Source organism: Phascolarctos cinereus, unplaced genomic scaffold (assembly GCF_003287225.1).
Source record: "Phascolarctos cinereus isolate Bilbo 61053 unplaced genomic scaffold, phaCin_HiC Scaffold_5;HRSCAF=322, whole genome shotgun sequence".
NCBI lineage: Eukaryota > Metazoa > Chordata > Mammalia > Diprotodontia > Phascolarctidae > Phascolarctos > Phascolarctos cinereus.
Window position 1 is genome coordinate 149,748,096 of NW_027555958.1, and position 21,906 is coordinate 149,770,001.

The following is a 21,906-nucleotide window of genomic DNA, read 5'->3' on the forward strand; positions in this document are numbered from 1 at the left end:
GTACAGTGCCTGGAATACAATAAGTACTTAATAAATGATAACTGACTAAATATTGAACCAGGAATAAATTAAAATTTCTGTATCTAAATTTTCCCTTTGGTAAACCCTCACCAATTTCCCCTAAAGTGCTCAGAGTAGGCAGTCTTGTTTGCCCTTCGTTCTCAAAGAGGATCATGACATCAGGAAGAAGATGTCATGACTTGCAAGAGAATTGGATTTAAGTGACTCAGGGCTGTGCAATGTCACCAGCGTCACTCTCTCCTCCGGAGCCATCTGGGCCCAGTGGCAAGATATAGCACAGGATGACTGGAAATAGGGCACAGACAAAAAGAAAAAAATCCATCCTCTCCCACAATAGGGAACTCAATTTTAATGGGGAGGTGGTGGCAATGAAAAACCAGAAGGGGGCACCAGAGAGCCTAGTCCTAGGGCTCAGGACAAAAGAATGGGGTCCCCAGGTATAACAGGCTGGTTGTGTTCCAGTTCTAACATTTTAGGATTCTAAGAAATCTGTTCTCCCTGCTGTTTGGGCCAATGACAAGCATGGGGGGAACTCTGGCTTTGAATTCTGGCTCTAACACTTACCATCTTGTTGTTGTTTAGTCGTTTCTGTCATATCTGACTCTTTATGACCCCCAATTGGGGTTTTCCTGGGAAAGATACTGGAGTGGTTTGCCATTTCCTTTTCTAACTGATTTTACAGATGGGGAAAATGAAGCAAACAAGGTCAAGTGACTTGCCCAGAGCCAGTAAATGTCTAAGGCCAGAGCTGAACTCAGGAAAATGAGTTTTCCTAACTCTAAGCCCAAAGCTCTGTGCTCTGTGCCATGTAGCTGCCCCCCAAAAATACTTATTTGACCTTAGGCAAATTACTTAACTTGTCAGCTCTCTCAACTGTAGGTAGAATGGTGGGACAAAACTAAAAGATCAGGCAACTAGGTGGCGCAGTGGATAGAGCTCTGGCCTTGGAGTCAGAAGGACCTGAGTTCAAATCTAGCCTCAGACCAGACGCTTGACATTTACTAGCTGTGTGACCCTGGACAAGTCACTTAACCCCAATTGCCTTGAATCTAGAAGATCATCTTTAAAGGTTCCTTCTAGCTCTAAATCCTATAAGCCTGGGAGGAAGCAGTGTAATGGCTTCCAGTACAGGAAGTACTGCTCAAGGCAGGCCATGGGGGGGTAGGCAATCTACCTTGCTTGGAAGGAAAGAAAATCCCTGCCCTAGAAAGCCTCTCTGTTCCTTTTATCTCATTTCTATCTCTAGTAATGAAATTATTCCTTCATTATATGGAGACCTGTCACTGGAATTCATTCCTCCTTAAGTGGGATTAGTGTTTATAATGACCAAATGTAACTGTTCCTAAGTGCTTAGAAATAGTTTCTTCTCTTAACTTGGTTAAATATTCTCCTTAAATAATTTTCCTTACACTATTATTTGTTTAGAAAATCTTCTTTCCATCCTATCTCTCTGCCTATCACCAACCATGTAGCGTAACAGTAAACTTCAAACCAAGCCTAAGGTAAATCATTATACATTCCAAATCAGTGGAATTTAAGTTAACAAGCCCTTATACTGTATTATTCACTTAATAATGATTTTCAGAGGAAGATTTCACTGCTGTTCTGGAGAATTAACTATTTTCTGTCCTTTCCAACTTAATTTCTGACTATAGTATTATCCAGCCTATTTATATAGTATTGATTGTTATTATAATCATCATCACTTCTCATCATTGTGAAGAAGGGGTCCACCTTTCCTCATCATACCAGCAACAACTGCTACCAGTGACAACCAATAGATCAACGAGCACAAAAGTCCCAGGAGTGGCAGTACAGCCCAGGCCATCAATGTTGCTTTCAATCTAGCCTTCACCTAACAACCAGGGAAGCAACTCTTGGAAAGACATCAGCTATCCCCCAAAACTGCCAACCAACTCACCACTCACAAGACAAGGAAGCAACTTAGCTGAAGCAACAAGCACTCTGAGGGAGAGAAAGGAAGCAGCGTTGATCAGGCAAGTCAAACTACTACCACCACCCTGACCACCACCTCCCCTTAAACCCAGATGGAAACAGCCCAGGATTCTAAGCCCAAGAACCTTGGAAATAACTATGCTTCCAGCTCAGTGCCCTCAGCTGTTATATAGAGAAGCAATAGTTTGGGGGATGCAGTCTGGTCAGTGTTCTGCAAGTGTGACGGCCACATTTACTGAAAACCTAGAAAAGTAAATTCTTGTCACTAAAATCTTTGGTACTGTCAAATATCAACATCAGAAACATATCATTTTTTTCAGTGGAAATGATAATAAAGAAGAGGTATTATCATCTGCTTTGTTGCTGCCCTCTAAGGACTATGAAACCTTCCCATTAGACTCACAGTTGAAAGTTTTCATTTATGTTGTCTCCACCATTAGAATATGAACTCCTGCAGAGCAGAGACCATCTTACTTTTCTATCTGTATTCTCAGTGCTTAGCACAGTACACACAGTAAGCACTTAATAAACTTCTTATTCAATCATTCATTCTTAAAACAATAAAGAAAAACAGTTCTTTAACTGTGATCCAAAGAATAAAATGATTCTCAGGATGATCTAAAATACAAGCCTCACAGAAAATTCTGTACTACAGGTTTTTTAATTTATTTACACTATATATTATAGTATTTATGTTTTAATTTACATTGCAATTTAAAAATTAAGAACCAAAAAAAAGTTAGCATAGCCTTAGCATTTTTTTATCTATCAGGGCAGATCTTCAAAAATTACAGAATTTTAGAGCTGTAAAAGACCTCAGCAGTCATCCAGTTCAATTCACAAAAAGTATCCCCTCTAATTGTCCAAATAAGTGTTTGTCCATCTTTTGCTTGAAGAATTCCAGCAAGATGGGGCAGCTAGGTGGTGAAGTGGATAGAGCACCGGCCCTGGATTCAGGAGGACCTAAGTCCAAATACAGCTTCAGACACAAAACACTTACCAGCGGTGTGACCCTGGGTAGGTCACTTAATCCCATTGCCTGGCCTCCCCCCCCCAAAAAAAAAAAGCATTCTTTGGGGCAGCTAGGTGGCACAGTGGATAGAGCACCCAGCCCTGGATTCAGAGGACCTGAGTTCAAATCTGACCTCACACATATAACATTTACTAGCTGTGCGGACCCTGGGCAAATCGCTTAACCCCACCGCCTAGACAAAAAAAAAAAATAATAATAATAATAATAATAATAATAATAATAATAATTCCAGCGAGAAGGAAAATCCATTATATCCTGAAGCTATTCATTCTAGTTAGGATAAGTCGGATTCTTTGGAAGTTTTTCTTGATATCAAGCCTAAATTTGCCTCCCTGTAATGTCTCATCCATATTCCACAGAACAACCTTACCAGTTCTTGGAAACAGCTATTATATCCCATAGGCCTTTTCTTCTCCAGTCTAAGCATTTATTGCCTTCAACCAAACTTCACATGTGGCATAAACTCAAGTCCCCTCACCACTGTTATCCCCCATTTCTGAATACTCTCCAGTTTATCAACATCTTTCCCAAAAAAATATGAGGTCCAACAATACTTCTGAAGATTTTGTTTTCCCCTTGTGGCAAGTAGAAATAATGGGGGAAAGTGGTTCAGAGGGCCTTTTGTCTTACTAAAATGATCAACAGAACATTAAAGACCACTGTGATGTGAGGATTTTTAAACAGGAATTACTTATTAAAGATTTGAAATTCCCTGTACTTATCTTTGTAGTTTTCCAAATATAATCTTTTAGAGTTTACAGCAATGAAATTCTATTTGATTTTGAAAATTCTGCAACATTTGCCCAGTTCTCCAATGCCTGTTTTGAGTTTCCAGTGACCGAGTTCAATATTCAATATCTTAGTCTTGATTTTTTTTTAAATGCTAGACATGAAAGCATATCATCTTAAATCTAGTAAGTTATATTCCATTATTTGCACCAAGCCAAATGTATACTTCAATTTATTCCATAGAGAACAGGGATCAGAGACCTAGAGCTAAGAGGCACTTCAGCAGCCTTCTATTCTAACCTTAATCCCCTCATTTTACAGATAAGGAGAATGAAATCTAGTGATGTTAAGTGGCTTACCCAAGATCACACAGTTGACAAAGTTAGGTAGATCCCAAGTCCTCTGACGCCAGATTCAAGGCTCTTTTCATTTGTGGAATCATATTAAAAACTTCCACTTTTGTTCAACTGAAAATATTAAGAAATGAACATTTATCCAGTCTAAAGTCCTTTCTTCACTCTTCCTTTTAGGGAAGAGTTTAAAAGGTCAAGAATAAAAGCTAAGAGCAGGAGGAATGTAACCAAAGCAAAAAATAAAACAAAATTTAAAAAAAAAAACTCAAGTCTAATTAAGATCGTAGCCTTTTCCATTCATGAAGGAATAGAAAGGGCAGGTAGGCCAACCAGTGCCAGATCTGGAGTAAGGAAAACTCATCTTCCTGAGTTCAAACCTGGCCTCAGACACTTACTAGCTGTGCGACCCTGGGCCAGTCACTTAACCCTGTTTGCCTCAGTTTCTTCATCTGTAAAATGATCTGGCAAAGAAAATGGCAAACCACTCTAGTATCTTTGCCAAGAAAACCCAAATGTGGTCACATTGAGTCAGACACAACTGAAAAATGACTGAATAACAAAAAGGATTAGAATAGGAAATAGAATAAAGCACATATAGAATAAAATAGAACCTAATGAGGGTATTCTGTTTCCCCATTTTAAAAAGATTATAGCATAACTGAAAGAGAAGTCCCTTTGGTCAAAGAAAGAATTAAGTAGCTTTAGAGTAAGTGATTATTGTAGCTTTAGAGTAAGTGATTATTGCTCTATTAGATGGAGTAGAATGTTAATCCAAAATGTATTTTGACATTTTCCTTATCTAAGATTCCTGTAAATGTTATTTCAAATTATCTTGTTAGAAAGATGTCTAAAGGCATGGGGGTGGGGGTAGGAGGTTCTCCATGCTAGTTTGGATGCTTCTCTAAATTAGAGATGGCTAGATTTAAAATGATACATTGATAAGAATTGTGCCTAAAATGCAGAATGTAGTACTAAGATTTTTTCTTTAACACATTGTCAAATCAATAAGCATTTATTAAGCACTTATATGTACCAGGCACTGTCCTAAGCACTGGGAATATAAATACAAGCAAAAATAAAGCTTGTCCCCATCCTTAGAAGCTTTACCTTTTAAGGAGGGAAACAACAAATAAAAGGGATCAGAAAAGTTGAGGAAGAAGGCACCTACATGACACCACGGTGAAGCAGAGAGAAAAGAAACCAAAGACAGGAGCATAGTCAAAAAAGGAGGAATGAGAAAACCTGACCTAAACACTTCCTCAAAATGGAGATTCCAAAAGGAACTCACTAATCAGAAGATGGGAGCAATCAGGGTAAAAGGATATTCTGGATGAGAAGGCTGCCGGAGTGAGGAGAAGTATGGAGAGTCAAATGCAGAGCTGGGAGAGGAGTATATCTCCTTCTGATTGCAGGGACAATAAAATAAATAAAACAAAATAAAAGAGAGAGAGTAGAACAGTACAACCATTGTGAAACCTATGACTCGGCCCCACTAAAAGCAACCAGGTAGAAGAAAACGTCTATGAAGCCTGGACTATGGAGATGAAGAGCAGAGCAATGGGTATAGCAGAGGACATTGTCATGTCAGCTGTTTCCTCAACTTAGCTACATTCCTAAAACTACCATATTATGTGTGTATGTAACCACAAGGTATGTGCCCACCTACTTTCTTAATATAAAGAAGCATATAAGTTTAGCATAGTCATACTCTAATAGGCATAGGTTTCATATAGTTGAATATATAAGTTTCATATAGGCTCAGTTGGGGCCAAGGCACTGGCTGATCTCACCATGTCTATGCACTCCAGATAAACCTTTAGCCCCTCCCCTTACACACAGTTACCCTTTTAAAATTGTATAAAAATCTGTCCACTGGTCAAGCAGCCTTAGCCAGAGCAGACTAGCCAGCTTGGTCACTGAGGCTAGCTAGCTAGCAGGATGGGGAAGGCCACTTACTCTGCCCAAGAAGAGCCATCATCTGGCTTTGCCAGTAACCTTAATGGGGTGATAGAGTACCCTTGACACATAGTCTGTGGCTTTCCCTCCTCAGGAGCAATGTCTACCCAGAGGTAGCAGTAACCCAGCTTTGCCCAAAGCTTGATGGGACCTTCCTGTACTCCTCTAAGTATGGACAGCTCTGAGCTGTCTTACCCAACATGATACCTGGTCTTAGGCATTTACATCTGCCATTATAATAAATATCGTGTGTTGAGCATCACTCTTAGCTGGACCCGAATGATTCACTGAACCAACAGGTCCCATTCAACACCATCCACACTCAAATCCCACTCCAACAACACCTACAAAGCATTCTGCTTCTTAATGTGTTCCATAAGACTAATATTCCACTATTAAGAAATTAATATTGAAATTAAAAGAATAGTAAATGTACTTTCCAAATGTGCCAATATTTCCAAGAAGTTGTCCCACAGAAGTTATTCTTTCTGAAACAGAGTAGTACAAAAGCACTGTAGAATAAACATAGGCATCCCTCTGCCCCCATGGGCACTAAAACTTTAATTCCCCTTGTGGAATGCCTTTGTTTAAATAATCATTAATAAATGTGAATCCTTTGAGCTTCTTCCATTTAAAATTGCAACTGCAATCAAAGCTAAGGGAAAGGGCAATTAAACAGCATGAAATTTTTAAATGTTAAGGAAAAAAATCTGTCACCAGACCAAAAGAACTATGTTGAAAATGAAATTGAGCTAAATTTAGTTGTATTAACAAACTTCAATGGTCTCAATACAGCTTGTTGCCTGAATTGTTTTCATATCCAATCTCTTCTTTTTTACTAGCTTCCCTTTTAGAAAGTTATTGGTACAATTTAGTATATTTGCAAAAATGGACTACACAATTTTCAAAAACTGTCAATCTTCCCTAGATCTCTGCCCATCTTGTTAACAATTTATTCTTCATCTGGAATGAGTATGTGATTTGGGGCAAGTCATTTAAACTCTCTAGGTTTCACTTCCTTTTGTTTGAAAAAAAATCTGCTTCACCTACTTCAGTGAGTTGTTATAAAAATCAAAAGGGATATCTATATGAAATGTACCTGCTACTCTCCCTATGATATGGGACATTTTCTCCCTCACTTTCTCTTTTTTAATTTACAGCCTTCATGATGAGATTCATAACCATTCAGGCAAATATATTTTTACTCATGCTAGATAGCTGTCTTGTCCCAGACTGCATGATTGCTGCATTTCCAGCAGTATTCTAAAATAAATTCCATTTACAGATTCTTAATTAGCTAACTAATCACTTCCCTAATTTGCCTGTCTTTTCAGAAGCCCTTTCTAGTCTCTACTAGTAGTAGTGATTGAGAATATGACCTGAGGCCCTAAGGTATTCAGTTTCTTGCTCAGAAGTTCAAAATCCCTAGTAATGCTTTCTAAGTTCCTTTTGACATTAGATTATGTCTCCTCATAAAGCCTCATAGGTAGGAAATTGTCGTCAGTTTGACTTCTCTCAGAGAGTTCTCCATCACATCCTGGGTACAAACTATATGAAACAGTATTCACCTCCTACTATTCATGACAGACCAAAATATGGTCAAATCAGTTCTGCTTGGCAGATACTATACTAGTACTGCCAAACATTCCTAACAGAATTCTACAATTAATTCTACCCAATTCATAACTGGTTGGACAGCTACATCCAAAAAATGTTGGCTAAAAGATCCATGGCAACCTAGGGAAATTTTCCTAATGGAGTGTCTTAGGGTTCTATCTTCTACTCTTTCTGTTCGATGAACTGGAAGCTATAGATAACATACTGATCAAATATGTCAATGACATAAAGCTGGGAGACATAGTTAAGTGCATAACTAAAATCACATGAAATCACAACATGGAGACAAAAAATTATCTACAGGCTAGTTAATATACAAAAATGAACAAGTTTACATTTATCTCTATTAAATTTTAAATCTTTCATTCTGGTTCAAAAATATCTACCTGAGAAGTACAATACATGCGGTAAAGAGTTTAGTGGACTAAAACTCAAAATAAAGCAACAACATGATAACACAAATCGACCAAACGAAAAGCTTATACAACATTTAACTGAATTAATAAGAAATCTGATGTTTAGATGAAAAGGAGGTAATAATGCTACTGTAATACTAAGACCTTACCTTGAGTTCTGTTTTTGTCAGGAGCTAGGTACACTGCAGGGGCTGAGAGAGGGGAAAGGGAGAAACAAAAGTGCCCTAGGGGTTCCACGGAGCATCAGACCTTTGATACTTAGTCAAGCTTTAGTCTGGAGGTTGCTTGCTGGCTGTTTGTCCTTCATTCTCAAAAGGATGTGAAAGTGGTCTGTAGAATAGTTAAAGCCTAATATAAATAAGCGTTAAAATTACCATAAAAAAAGGAAACATTTGAAATGAATAAGAAACATTATACATTATTCCAACTCAGCATTTGCCGTTAGTCACATTTTATGTCACAAATAAAAATTAAAAGTAAACCACTAGTTTTGCCCTAGACATTCACTGTAATGAAAAAAAAATCTGGCTTTGGGACTTGGCCTTAGGCAAGTAATTTTCTTCTCAGTACTTCTCAGTTCCTCTTCCCTTTATACAAAGTGAAAAAAGTAATTTTGTTTCCAGAAGCTTTATCACAGAATCATCAACATTTGGTGCCCCCATCTGAACGTCTTCTTATCAAACATACAGCCAAACATCTCTTTAACATCTCGGATATGAGATTAAGGGTTTTTTGTTTTATTTTTGGCAACACAGTACAATAGACACTAGGGTTGCTTGTTATGAATCAGCAGCAATTAATATTAAGAGTGTTCACATATGTATGGGCACTATTCCAGAAATGGCCTAGAGCCATGACAGGCAAATTACTAAAGGCTGTTTTATTTTAGTGAGAATGTAATTTTCTAGCTGCATTCCGTTAAGCCCAAGGGGGATTACATCCTAATACTACTTTATCTTGGAGGATTCCATGGAAGACACAGAATTAAGGCTGTCCAACGGCTAAGTATGTACCTTCAAGGAAAGTCAAGGTAGTCATTCCATTCGAGAGCCAACTTTAACATTAGGTATAGACTTTTACAGAAAGCTAAAAAGATGGTGATCTTGAAGTTGACTCTATGTATATAAACATTACAACCTATCATATGAAACTAAAGTTAAGGATGTCAAAAAAAATTAGCATTCTAAGGGTAAATAGCTATGATATCATTTTCATTCTGCTACTACCAAAGCTGAGCTAAAAACTGACCTTGAGTACATTCTCAAAACAAGTTCTAATATATTGTTATGAAAACTGCATGAAAAGCATACCAGTTATATGATAGAAGGGGTTAGCAATTAATTCCCAGAGGCAGAAAAAATGACAACAGAAATAGTAACTAAATCTCTAATATTGTTCTTGCCCTCATGGAGTTTACAATATTGGAAGACAAGATTTACACACATTAAAACAAGCAATCCATTTCTGAAAAGACTTCTTTAGTTCAACCAGGATACCTGCTATAAAGTTCTTCAATATAGCAGGATACAGAAAAAGTTAATGAGTAATGCTAAAGTCTCAAAGAAAACTCTAAGAGCACCAACAGGTACTCTTTGTAACTATAAGAATATTTCAAAGACTGTTCTAAAATGATGTTTTATTTTGGTTAACTCTTCTATATTGGCTCTTAATTACTTATGAACTTGAGTGATTTTATTCAGCTCCTTGGGCCTCAATTTCCTCATCTGCAAAATGAAAAGATGAGGCTGAGTGATCTCTAAAGTCCCTTCCATATATCTAAAGTCCCACACTTCTTTATCTGTCAAACCTATTTGGTTCAACTCATATGCATTAAGTGTCTACAGTATACTAGGCAATGTGCTTGGGATATGAAGATTAAAAAAAAAACAAAAACTCTCAACCCTCAAGACCTTACATTCTAGGAGGAAGAGAGTGAAAAATGAAAAATGTACAGATGAAGTAAAACAAGGTAATCTGAGGAGGTTGAGAACTTTAACAACTCAAATGATAGTAAGGGAATTCAAGGAAAAGGCACCTGAGCTTTCACCAAGTACCCCATCACCACCGTAACTTGCTTATTTCTCCTTACCTCAAACACCCAAGAAGAACTCAATGTAATTCATTCACTACAAGCCAACACAGAGTACCAAAAGACCCAAGTTTTGAAGGAACAGTGTGTGTGTGATATTTCTCATTTTCTGTTAGGTTCAGGTTCACTTAAAATTATACAAAGCATCAATTTTATTTAACTTAAGCTCTCTTCCCCACTCCACCTACAATGCAAACAACCCAATGAGGCACTTCTCTTAGAAAGAGCCTTTGAAGGGGAACAAGTCACATTTCAGTTGCCTGGACCTCAGTTTCTTCAACTCTAAAATGCAAGGGTTGGAAGAAATGAATTCAGAGGCCCATGCCTTCCACAGTTGACCTTCCTTGATTCTATGAGGATGATTCTTACATGGTTTGTTGTGGAAGATTCACCAGCAATATTACTATGAACACCTTCTAAGAAGTAAATGTTATCACACAGAACATTTATTTGCAAACCTCATGGTATTTTCTTTTCCATCCTGTGATTCCAGACTACAAAACTTCCCCACCAAAAAGTCACCTAAAATTGTCCTAGTCTTAGAAGCTAGCAACATGACTTAAGCACTGTATGAAGCCAGAAACAAATGCAATGTGTCACTGTCTGTTCCACCGAGTGTTGTGTTAAATCCAAGTTTTCTTATTACCTGCTTTCTGAATACATTAGTAGACAAGGACCTTCAGAGAGACCAGTAATTGACCCTACAAAGGATGGACAAGATCCTAAAAAGAGAAAATAGACATTTTTATCACACAAAAATAAGGAGCTAAGATAAAAGGGGAAACTGTCGATTGGGAGGAAAATCTTTGTATCATATATCTGATAAAAGTTTGATATCCAAACCAGGCATCAAACTAACTCAATATATAAGAACCAAAGACATTCCCTAATAAACAAATGGTCAACAGAGATGAACAAAACAAGAAAATAACTGCAAACTATCCACCATATAGAAAACTATTCCACAACACTAATCAAAAGATATGCAAATCAAAACAAATCTGAGGTTTTTCTCTCCTGCTCAGCAAACTGACAGATGACAAAAGCTGAAAAAGTTTTTGAGGGGTTTGTTACACCACAGATACAGCAGATGGGATATTATGGAAGGGAAAAAGCTAGAAGGCCAATGTGACTGGAACAGAGACCTATGTGAGGGAGAGTAATTCAGAATGAGCCTGAAATAATAGGTTGGGGCCATTATCCTGAAGAGCCTTAATTGCCTAAAAGAGGAGTGTGCATTGCTTAAGAAAGCCATAAGCAATAGGACAGTGCCTCCACTTCATCTCACACTCTCTTAACTCTTTGCAGTCTGGCTTCTGACCTTGTTTAACAGAAACTGCTCTTTCCAAAGTTACTAATGATCTCGTAACTGCCACATCTAATGTCATTTTCTTAATCTTCATTCTTCTTGACCTCTTTATAGCCTTTGACACAACCACTTTCTTCTCCACAATACTATTTCCCTAGATTTCTAGGATACTACTCTCTCCTGGTTCTCTTTGTACCTATATGACCACTCCTTTTCTGTCTCTTTTGCTGCTAGGTCTTATCCACTAACAGTAGGTGTTCTAAAGGGTTCTCTCCTCCATCCTCCTTTCTACCCTCCCCTTCATATATGTATGTGGGGGAGAGGTGTATAGGGTGTCCAGGGAGGACTGGCACCTCTGGCATGAGGACTTGCCAAGCCCTCTTCAAGATGCTCATCCACCTTTGGTGTCTACCTTTTCACTCAACTCTCATTTGTGGCTCCAAGAAGCTATAACATGCACAGTGGCCACACACCCTGGTAAAACCACCTTAGATGGGCTAAATCAGGTTGAGGGTAACTCACAGGCCTCCAACCTGTCAGCTCAGTGGGGGGGACGTCTACCCCCAGAATGCGAAGGCTTCCCCCAGTGGAATGGGCAGATGAGAACTATTTGTTGCAATGGCCATGAAGACAGCTGAAGCAAGCGCTGTGGAGCTCTTGGTAAGGCATTAAATTCACCAAGGTTTTGCATCGGGGCCATTATCAGCCTTCTTGACTTTTGTCCTGCCACTGGATTCCCATGACTCAGGAAGAGACATTGAGGCTGAAGACTTTTGTGCAACTCTGCCTCACTTAAAGCCAATTCGTGTGCAAGCTAAGACATCACCCATGATGTCACTGGTCCTTTTTGAAAACAAAGGACTCCCAAACGCGTGTATATTTCACTTGGTGATCTCACTGTCTCCTATGGATTCAATTACCATCTCTATGCTGATGATTCTCAGATCTACTAATCTAGTCTAATCTCCTGTACTAACCTTTAGGCTCTCATCTCCAAAAGGCCAATTGAATATCTCAAACTGAACGTACCTAAGATATCTTAAGCTCAACATGTCCAAAACTTAACTTGTTATCTTTCCCCCAAAACTTCTTCCTAACCTCCCTATTACTGAATCTTCCCAGTCCCCCAGGCTCAAAACCTAGCTGTCACCCCTGATGCTTCAACCTCTTTCTTTCCCCCTCCCCCACAACCATTCTGTTAATTTTACCTCTGTAACATCTCTTACATGTCCCTTCCCACCTCCTCTGACACTGTCACCATCCTGGTGCAAGCTGTCATCACCTCCTGCCTGGACTACTGCAATAGTCTGCTGGTTGCTGTGCCTGCCACAAGTCTCTTCCCAGTCTAGTCCATCATCCACATTCTTACTGCCAAAAGGATCTTCCTAAATGGCAGGTCTGACATGTAATATTCTGTCTAACCCCCTCAAACTCCAGTGGCCCCCTATCATTTCCAGGATCAAATGTAAAATCTTCTCTTTGGCATTCAAAGACTTTCATAACCTGCCTCATCCCCAACTTTCTAGTATTTTGGCACTTTGCAGTCCCATTCCTATTCCATATTCTGATCCACTGACACTAGCCTCTCTGTTGTTCCTCACACAGGAGGAATTCCACACTGCCAGGCATTTTTTTCAGCTCTCTCTCCAATGTTTGGAATTCTCTCTTTCCTCATCTCTGCCTCCTAGCTTCCTCCAAATGCCAGCTCAAATCCCACCTTCTACAGGAAGTCTTTCCTGATTCCCTCTTAATTCCAGCGACTTCCCTCAGTAGACCACTTCCAAGATCACTCATCTTTTTTTTCTTTATATCCTCAACCCTTAGAGCAGTGCCTGACACACTGCACATGTTTCCTGCTTGATTAAATCCTAGAGACAAGAAAGTGCACTCAAGTTTCTGGAACATGGGAGTAACATGGCCAGACCTGCCCTTTAGGAATAAAAATATCCAACACTGATAGATAACTGAAGCAAACTATAAAATTGAATATGATGGGATGACATTAATCGTAACCCAAGTATTTGTTCAAATAACCCGAATATTTTCTTGAAATGTGTTTTCCAACTGGCTTTACAGACTACAGCATCACTTTTTGTTGTTAAAAAGCCAAGAAACAAAGTGGGTATCCCTCAATTTGAGAAGAGTCAGGAAGATCTGAGTTCAAATCCGGCCTCAAATGTTTACTAGCTGTGTGATCCTGTGTCACTTAACCTGTTTGCCTCAGTTTCCTTGTCTATAAAATAAGCTGAAGAAGAAAATGGCAAACCACTTCTGCATCTTTGCCAAGAAAACTCCACAAAGAGTCAGAACACAACTGAAATGACTAAACAACCACAACAAAAAACAAATTGTGTTATACAAGTGTAATGAAGTATTATTTTCCTGTAAGAAACAAGAAATCAGAAAGTTAAAGAAACACAGTAAAATTTATGTGAACTGATGCAGAATAAAAAATTAACATATGCATATACAATGACTACAATAAAGAAGCTAAAGTTGCAAAAACTAACCTTAGCCCCCAAGAAGAGACAAAGAAATGCACTTCCCTTCCTTTGAAAGGTGGGAAATTGTGGGTGTGGAATGTTGTACATGCTTTCAGATGTGGTCCCTGTTTCAGTGGATATTACTTAGGCATATTTCTTTGTTATTACTGTAGGAAAGGCTGACTGAATTGGGGAAGGAGTGTATCTGGAAATGACTGTTTGATGTAAAAACAAAACAAAAAAAGGAATTAATAAAACCGTTTAAAACAGAACAAATCGGTGCTCTTCTTCTCCCCCTCACTCCCCCTAAAATGGATTAGCAGAAGCTGCAGCTGCAGCTTTAAGTACACCTAATGGTGGTATGACTTGACCTCTAAAATGATTGCTAGACTGATGGTGACTACTGCTTCTGACAATCCTGCTGTGGGCTCCTAGCTATCTGAAGAGACAAGCCTCTCCTCTCCAGTACAGCCAATCTGTAGTTAAAGGTACAGGGGCCTCAGATGACTCTGCTTTCTTGGCCCTACATGACAAGCTTGTACTTGAAGTGTCCCCTGGCAGGGTTTGCATTGTTGAGTTTCTTAGCTGGCTCAGGGATCTCAGTGTCAGCGCCAGCTCTAGCTCCTGTAGACTGAACAGGAACAGTTAACAGAAACTGTTTGGAGAGTAAACAAGTTAGCACCAATCCAACCACATTTCCCTCATTAGAATGTAAGGTCCTTGAGGGAAGGAACTAGGTTGTTTTTTTGTTTTGCTTTGCTTTTTCTTTGTAGCTACAGTCTTGGTATATAGTTAACCTTTAACAAATTCTTGTTAATTGACCTCAAAGGGTGAGAAGTCAGCACCTCCTAGAAGAAGAAATTTTACATTTACACTTATCCACACAAAGATACTTCCACATATGATTTGTGCTTGCAATTACAGAGATCTGAATTCTAATCTTGACTATACTACTTAGTAGCTGTGTAACACTGATTAAGGCACCAACTCACCTGTTATGTACTAGTGGGCTAGGCATTAGCAACATTCTATACGAAAAAGAGTAAACCAATCATTGCTTTCAAGGAGCCTACCATTTAGAGGTGAGGTATATACACAAATAACTATAATGGTAGTACTACTAGTAATAATAATGATAATGATAATAACAATAGCTAGCATTTATATACAGTTTTGAGGGCAGCTAGGTGGCCAAGTGTATACAGCTCTGAGCCTGGAGTCAAGAAGACTCATCTTCTTGTGCTCAAATCTGACCTCAGATACTTACTAGCTGTGTGACCCTTGGCAAATCACTTAATCTTGTTTGCCTTGAATTTCTTCATCTGTAAAATGAGCTGGAGAAGGAAATGGCAAACTATTCCCAACACAAAGAACTGGACACCATGAACAACAATATACAAGTTCTATGGTTTGCAAAAATATTCATTATCCCATTTGGTCTCCATAATAACCCTGGGAGGTAGATGCTATTACTATCCCCATTTTATAGATGAGGAAAGTGAGGGTGAGAAAAGGTAAGTGATTTGCTTGTAAGTTAAAGTATCTGAGGCAGGAGGAGAGTTCAGGTCTTCCTGACCCAGTCCTGCACTATCCATTGTACATCTAGCTGCCTCTAACCATAACACAAAATAGACTATAAGTGCATAAGTCATAGTCTTAGTTTGCTGCCTTCTTTTGGAACAGAGGCAACCCTCAAAGGCTGTGCCACTGTAGCCCTCCCTCTAACACATATTCCAAAACAGCTCTACCAAGCTCGAAAGTGCTTGAAACATAGGCAGGTACTCAAAAGAGGTAGGAATACTATGGGCATGATGACGGACTGCGTATCGGTCATCCAAGGTCCAAGCCAGCTAAGTTTGGAGAAAGGCTCCTCACCAGAAGATTAGCACCATGGCTACAGAAGAAAGAATACTACAATTGAAGTCTGAGAATCTGGGCTGTAATCCTCAATTGCTATTTAATAACTGTGAATTCAGACAATTCACTTCTATGGCCTTTAATTTCCTGATCTGTAAAATGAGGGAGTCGAACTAGATGACCTCTAAGGTCCTTTCTTACTCTAAATCTGCAATTCTATCACATGATTTTTTTATTCTCATAGCAACTCTCAAATATAAAGTGTGAGGCTGAAGAAGGGTTGAAGTCCTACTTCTATACTTTGTGACTCAGGGCAAGTCATCTTGGCAGCCTGAGTGAAACAGACTAGTCTACAATCAAATCAAGTTACAGAATAGTTGCTGATCTGCATTGGCGCAGGGAATTTCCTCACGAAAATGTCCCTTTAAATCAAAGAAATCACATATCTGATTTAAAAGGGAGTGAGGGTAGGAATATCACTGAGACTTGGTGAGATGGGATCCACCTATAAATGGAATATGTAGTAATCTACACAAGCTGACAATACATATTTGGCCGTGGATAGGTAACCTAAAGTCCTTGGGCCTGTTTTCTCTCCTGAAAATAGAAGGGGGGGGGGAGCTAGACTAGCTGGTCTCAAAGGTTCACAATGTAGTTCTAGATCAATGACCCTAAGATTTGATCTGCAACAGTGGAAGGAATATATATTATAATGAAATTAATATTATAAAATTTAGAAAATATAATTAAAATTAAATATATGTAATGAAATTAAGGATCTTTGAAGTAATAAAGTATATAAGAGATCTAAATGAGGTGTAAGTAAATGCTATGCCAAGTCGAAGGGATGAATTTCTAATAGGGAATATCAAAGAAGGCTTCTTGGAACAGGTGCTAATTGAGTTGGGTCCAGTTTGGCTCAAGTGTAAGGAATGTGGAGAGAAGCAAGTATAAAGAAGTAGAGTACTGCCAGATGGTAGAGATCCTTGGATGTCAGGCTAAGGAAAACTGGATTTTATTCAAGGGGCAATAGGAAGTCACTGAAAGTTTTTGAGCAGACAAGCGATGAGATCAGACTTGGACTGAGGAAGAATAATATAGCAGGAATATGAAGATGGACGGGAGGCAGGAGATTATGGAGTTTGGAAGCCTTCAGGTTACTGTAACAGTACAGATGGGAATTCATGAGAGCCTATCCTGAGAAGTCAACAATGGGAATGGAAAAGGTAGAATGGATATAAAAGCAATGACAGACTTGACAATCACATATCCTATATGTAGTACAAACATTATTAGTCCCATTTACAAGTAAGAAACTGAGACTCAGAGATACTAGTGTATGATCACATAATTAGTAAGCAAAGGGGTTAAAACTCAAACTTCTGACAAGAGGACCAGTGTTCTGTCCACTACAGCATGCTGCCGCTCTGGTAAGGTTTATCTCCAGAAGCTTGTCTACATGGTGACAATTCTTTTTTCAGTCACAACAACTCACAAATACTGTCTATTAATACAAGAAAGGATTGCAATCTGCACCAGTAAAAGGAATACCCACAGTGAGGAAAATAAGTCCTTGAAGTGTTATAGCACAACTGCTAGGACTTAGCATGGACTCCAGTTTTCCCATCTGAAAATTGATCTCTAAGGTCTTGGACAGCTCCATTAAGCATACTTGGCTTGATATCTCTGGATCATAAAGGTACATTTTATTTTTTCTTAAAAGGTACTTTAAATTATACTTCACAGATGCTCCTAAATGATTTTCATCATATTTGGAGGTGAGGGGGAGAGAAAGGGCAGAGAAAACAAACCATTCACAAAAAACAATCCCCACTTTTCTTCTTCCTGGAAGAAAGCAAGTAGGAAGATTAAGCTGGTTAACTAGCAAGATATATGGGAAAGTGTCATGAAGAAAAAGTAACAGACACATTTAGTTTTTCATTTCATTAGAGTTATGAAATTATCCTGGCCAGAAGAGCTGTGACAATTTTTAATTTCTAAAGAAAAATGAGTTTTTCTTATCTAGATACTTACATATTCTTTTTCAATAAGAATTCAGTACCCTCTACCCCCCAAAATGTCTATTTTTATTCTCATTCCTCGTATGAAAGTCATGGACTAATAAATTCAAAATGTACTAAAAATTAACAAATAACACATTTACATTGCTCTTTATGGTAGTATAAGCATTACTACCCCATTCTGCAGATAGAAAAATTAAAGCTCTTAAGAGGCTGTACCTTTACTATGATCAGGCACCTAGGAAATAAAAATTGGGAACCCTGGTCTCTTGGTGCCAAGTCCAAGATTCTACACATTATCTTAGACTGCTTCTCAATTATTCTTGCTCAGTTTACTCCTAATAAGGAGGTGAAGGTGCTTGAAGCCCATTTGTTACAGAGTATCTTTTCAGCAACTGCTGGGGTTCAGACTGTTTTGTATCTATAACTGTAGTGCCTCTCCTTTCACTTACATAGTTCTTCTGACTTTCTGCTACTTGGGATCCTACCTTTTCCAATACCTTTGTAGTGAATGAAATACAGGCTGAAGAAATAAAAAATAAACTATCCTTACAGATTAGGTGAAGAAAGCTGCTGGTGATTTCAGGGTACTTACTCACTTATGTGGACAGTGTCACCTTTCTCCCCTTGCCATCCTCCACTCCCCATCATCATTCAACTGCAATAGTTTAAGAACTCACTTCTCACTCCTACTTCCTTCAAGATGGAGCTCAATTTCTGGTGTCTACTTCCCACACAGCAAGTGTCTACCCTCTTAGATTACATTGCATTAACACTGCATATATGTATATGTCCAACAAATTAAAGTTCTTTACATGTTATTTCAACCATTAAAATGTGAGCTCTCTGAGGACAGGGATCAAGGCTTGTTTGTTTTTTCCTTTCTTTGTCTCCCCAGCACGTGTCCTGACTCAGAAGTTAGCTTAATAAATGGTAATTATATGACTGAACCCTATTAAAATGTAGATAGGTCTGGGAGGTTAACACCTTAAACTAACGATAGTCCTTTGCAACCCAGTAGAAAACTATTTTAGGGAAATGAGTTTGTGAGGAAGGTCAAAAGGTCCCCAACTGTCTGAAGAGATGTCCGGGAGGTAGAAAAGTGACATAACTGAGAAAGAAAGTTTACCACCCAGGTTGCCTAGGGTTTCAAATTTACAGAAGCACATTCTGTTCTTCATGTGTATGTGTTCTTATGTGTCTGTTTGTTGTCACAATAACTTGAAAAGAAAGCATCCACAACACCAACCATTACCATTTTGTGCAGCCAGCAATGGGTACTAATTGGAGCGTCCCTCTAGTTCATCATCACTTTGCTGCACGTAAGGGGAAAAAGATAGATATGGAATAGGAAAAGGCAAAAGCTACAAGGCCTCTGACTTGGCTGAGTACATGACCCTGGAAGTATCCTGGCTAAAGGTGCTCAGAAAGTCTTTTAAGACTTTCCAGAGGATCTTTGGATACTCTACAGAAACCACATTCTACCCGAGGCTGGGAACCCCAATAAATATCCCATGGAAACAGGCTATCTTCCCTTTTCTTTCTAAAAAAAAATTTCTTTCCTGTTTGAAAATTTCATCTAGCTCCTAAATGTGAGATCTGTACCCTTACATTCAAGGCAAACTTACTGAGTTCTGTGCTAGATATTATTATTTGAAAGGTAACTGAATAAAGAAAAATGTTCAGTTGGAAATAACTCAGCATCACACTTTCAAAAGAAAAAGGCTAGATATTCCAAAACTCAAATTGGTCATACCCTCAAACCTTTTCAGTTAACTGCTATGTGTGAAGTGCCCCAGGAAATACATACTTTGGAATATGTCATTAACAATAACGGACTTCGAAGTTACATTTTAGCTCTGTTTCATGACTTGCTGAGCTTAACCAGTACTTTCCCCCTCTGGCATTACATTAATATTTACTAGTTGTACAAATGAAGCCTGGTACTGCACTAATTTTTATGGATCAAGAGTGAAGAACATAAGGCAAGATCCTTGTCCTCATGAAACCTGAGTCCAATTTAGGCTAGAAACAGGTCCCAACACATAAATAACAACATATAAACAGTAAATATTTAGGTTTCTAGTTTGTCTGTAGGAATGATATGTATTCATATATATGTACACAAATGGGAATGAAAGAAAATAAATTTCACAGGTAAATGTTGATCATAACTGGAAGGGGTGCGGTGCCAAAGAGATTAAAGCAGGACTAAAGCAGGATCCTTCCCCCATCCTCCTATTCCTGGAGGAACCTGCATTCAAAACCCCTCTCTCTGGAGTCCCCAGGCACATTCTGCTACCTTAAGAGAGAGGACTTTATTTAACTGAGTTAGGGAAGATTCCCACAAAAGGTTATTGGATTGAATGCTATCACATTGGCTACACTTGTAATCTCTGTAACTCAACTCCTAGAGATCCCCAGCCAAAGAATGCTCTAGCATACTCTCATCTTTTAGCATAATGTGGAAACTCCAGCCCTGCAAGTTTCCCACACAGCTATTTATCTGTCCTCTGCTCTTTTTTCTTAATGAACTTCCAAGAAATTTTTTAAAAGAGAGAGGGGAAAAAAAGGATAGATCATTCTTGCATAAAACATTCCTAATTTTACATGCACATTTGCCTCTGGATATACTGTAACTATTTTTTAATTAGTAAACAGGGACTTTTGCTGTTTCAGGACCTATGCATAACTCTTAGAACACCACCATGCTATTGCTATTTCAGGATGACAGATTCCAGGTTAACCTTAATGCCAAGACACTTTATCTTATTTCTGCACTACTCCACTTATGTATCCAGAAGGCAGTTATTAAAGTCAATTGGGAAAAACTATAAAGATTAAGGCAAAAAATACATACAAAGACCCCCCCATCCACCACACACACATACACATACACACACACACACACACACACACACACACACACACACTCACACACGTGTGATGAGATCATTCTGCTGGCTGCGGGGCCGGGCACGAACGGCGGGCAGATTCCGGTGCGGCACCTCACCTGTCTTGAATACCATCGCCTTGTTGTCTTTGGAATCAAAGGTCTCCAGCATGGACACGAAGAGCACCCCGCACGCGTTCTGGATGCCGAACACCGATCCGTTGCACCACATGGCCGCCAGCATCACGACCCAGCCCCAGCCGCCCTCGGGGGGCTCGGGCATGGCCCGGCTTGGGGACCCCGTCACGTCCTTGTCCGCAGGCACCTCCGGTCCCTCGGCGGGCTGGGAGTAGACGGCTCCCTGAGGCTGGGGGCTGGGCTTCATCCCGTGCCCCGGGGAGGGCTCCTCTTGGGCCCGCATCATCGCTCCAGCAAGACTGAGACCCTCCTTTCCCCACCCCCCTCCCCCCCGCGAGCGCCTTCCCTCCCTTCCTCCCCCGCGGCTCGGGCGCGTGGGGAGGCGCGAGCTCAGGCGAGCTGGGCGGTCGGCCGGAACGCTCGGGACCTTGCCGCAGGCGAGCAAAGGCCAAGGTAAAGGCAGAGGGGACCGAGAGGAGGGGAGACGAAGAGAAGGCAGACGAGGGTGGCGCGAGCGCAGGCTCGAGGGCGGCTCTCCGGACTCGTGCTCCTCAGGGTTCCAGCCCTGAGTGCTGGACAGGCCCCCCCATGCTTCCCCAAGCTATCTGCTCCAGAACCTCTGCGCCCTAGTGCCAGTCCTCTAATAGAGCGCCCGCCCCTCCCCCCACGAGGGGGCGGGGCAAGATGCGGGGCGGGGCCCCTTCGCTTCTCTCTTATTGGACAATTCCGAGAGAGGGCGTGGGCCTGGCGACCTGGGGAGGCGGAGCGTCGCACTTGGCCTCGTGTGGCTGAGCGAGGGTCAGAAACACATAGTCCCCTTTCCCCACTACCCCCCTCCCCCAGAGGAAACCATCAGTCTCCTCCTCGGCTTCCTGTGCAATCGGCGGGCCCAGAACCCGAGGCTCTCGAGGGCTTTAAGAAGCAGAAAGGAAGCATCGAATTCAATGGAGGACTCCCCGTCCACCCGCGCGCACTGGCCACCCGAGGGAAAAAAGCGCGCGCGAAAGCACAGGCGGTCCCACACACGCTCGTCTA

General features: G+C 40.1%; 1 protein-coding gene across 1 annotated transcript in view; it reads right to left on the bottom strand.

The window, feature by feature from the left end:
* Positions 1-21,507, bottom strand: part of SLC16A10 (solute carrier family 16 member 10) — a 139,775-nt gene extending 118,268 nt beyond the window's left edge. The window contains exon 1 of the mRNA XM_021008205.2: positions 20,854-21,507. Within this exon, the coding sequence (XP_020863864.1) occupies positions 20,854-21,157 (304 nt within the window). The 5' untranslated portion in view covers positions 21,158-21,507. The remainder of the gene's footprint in view (positions 1-20,853) is intronic.
* Between the last annotated feature and the right edge of the window lie 399 nt (positions 21,508-21,906).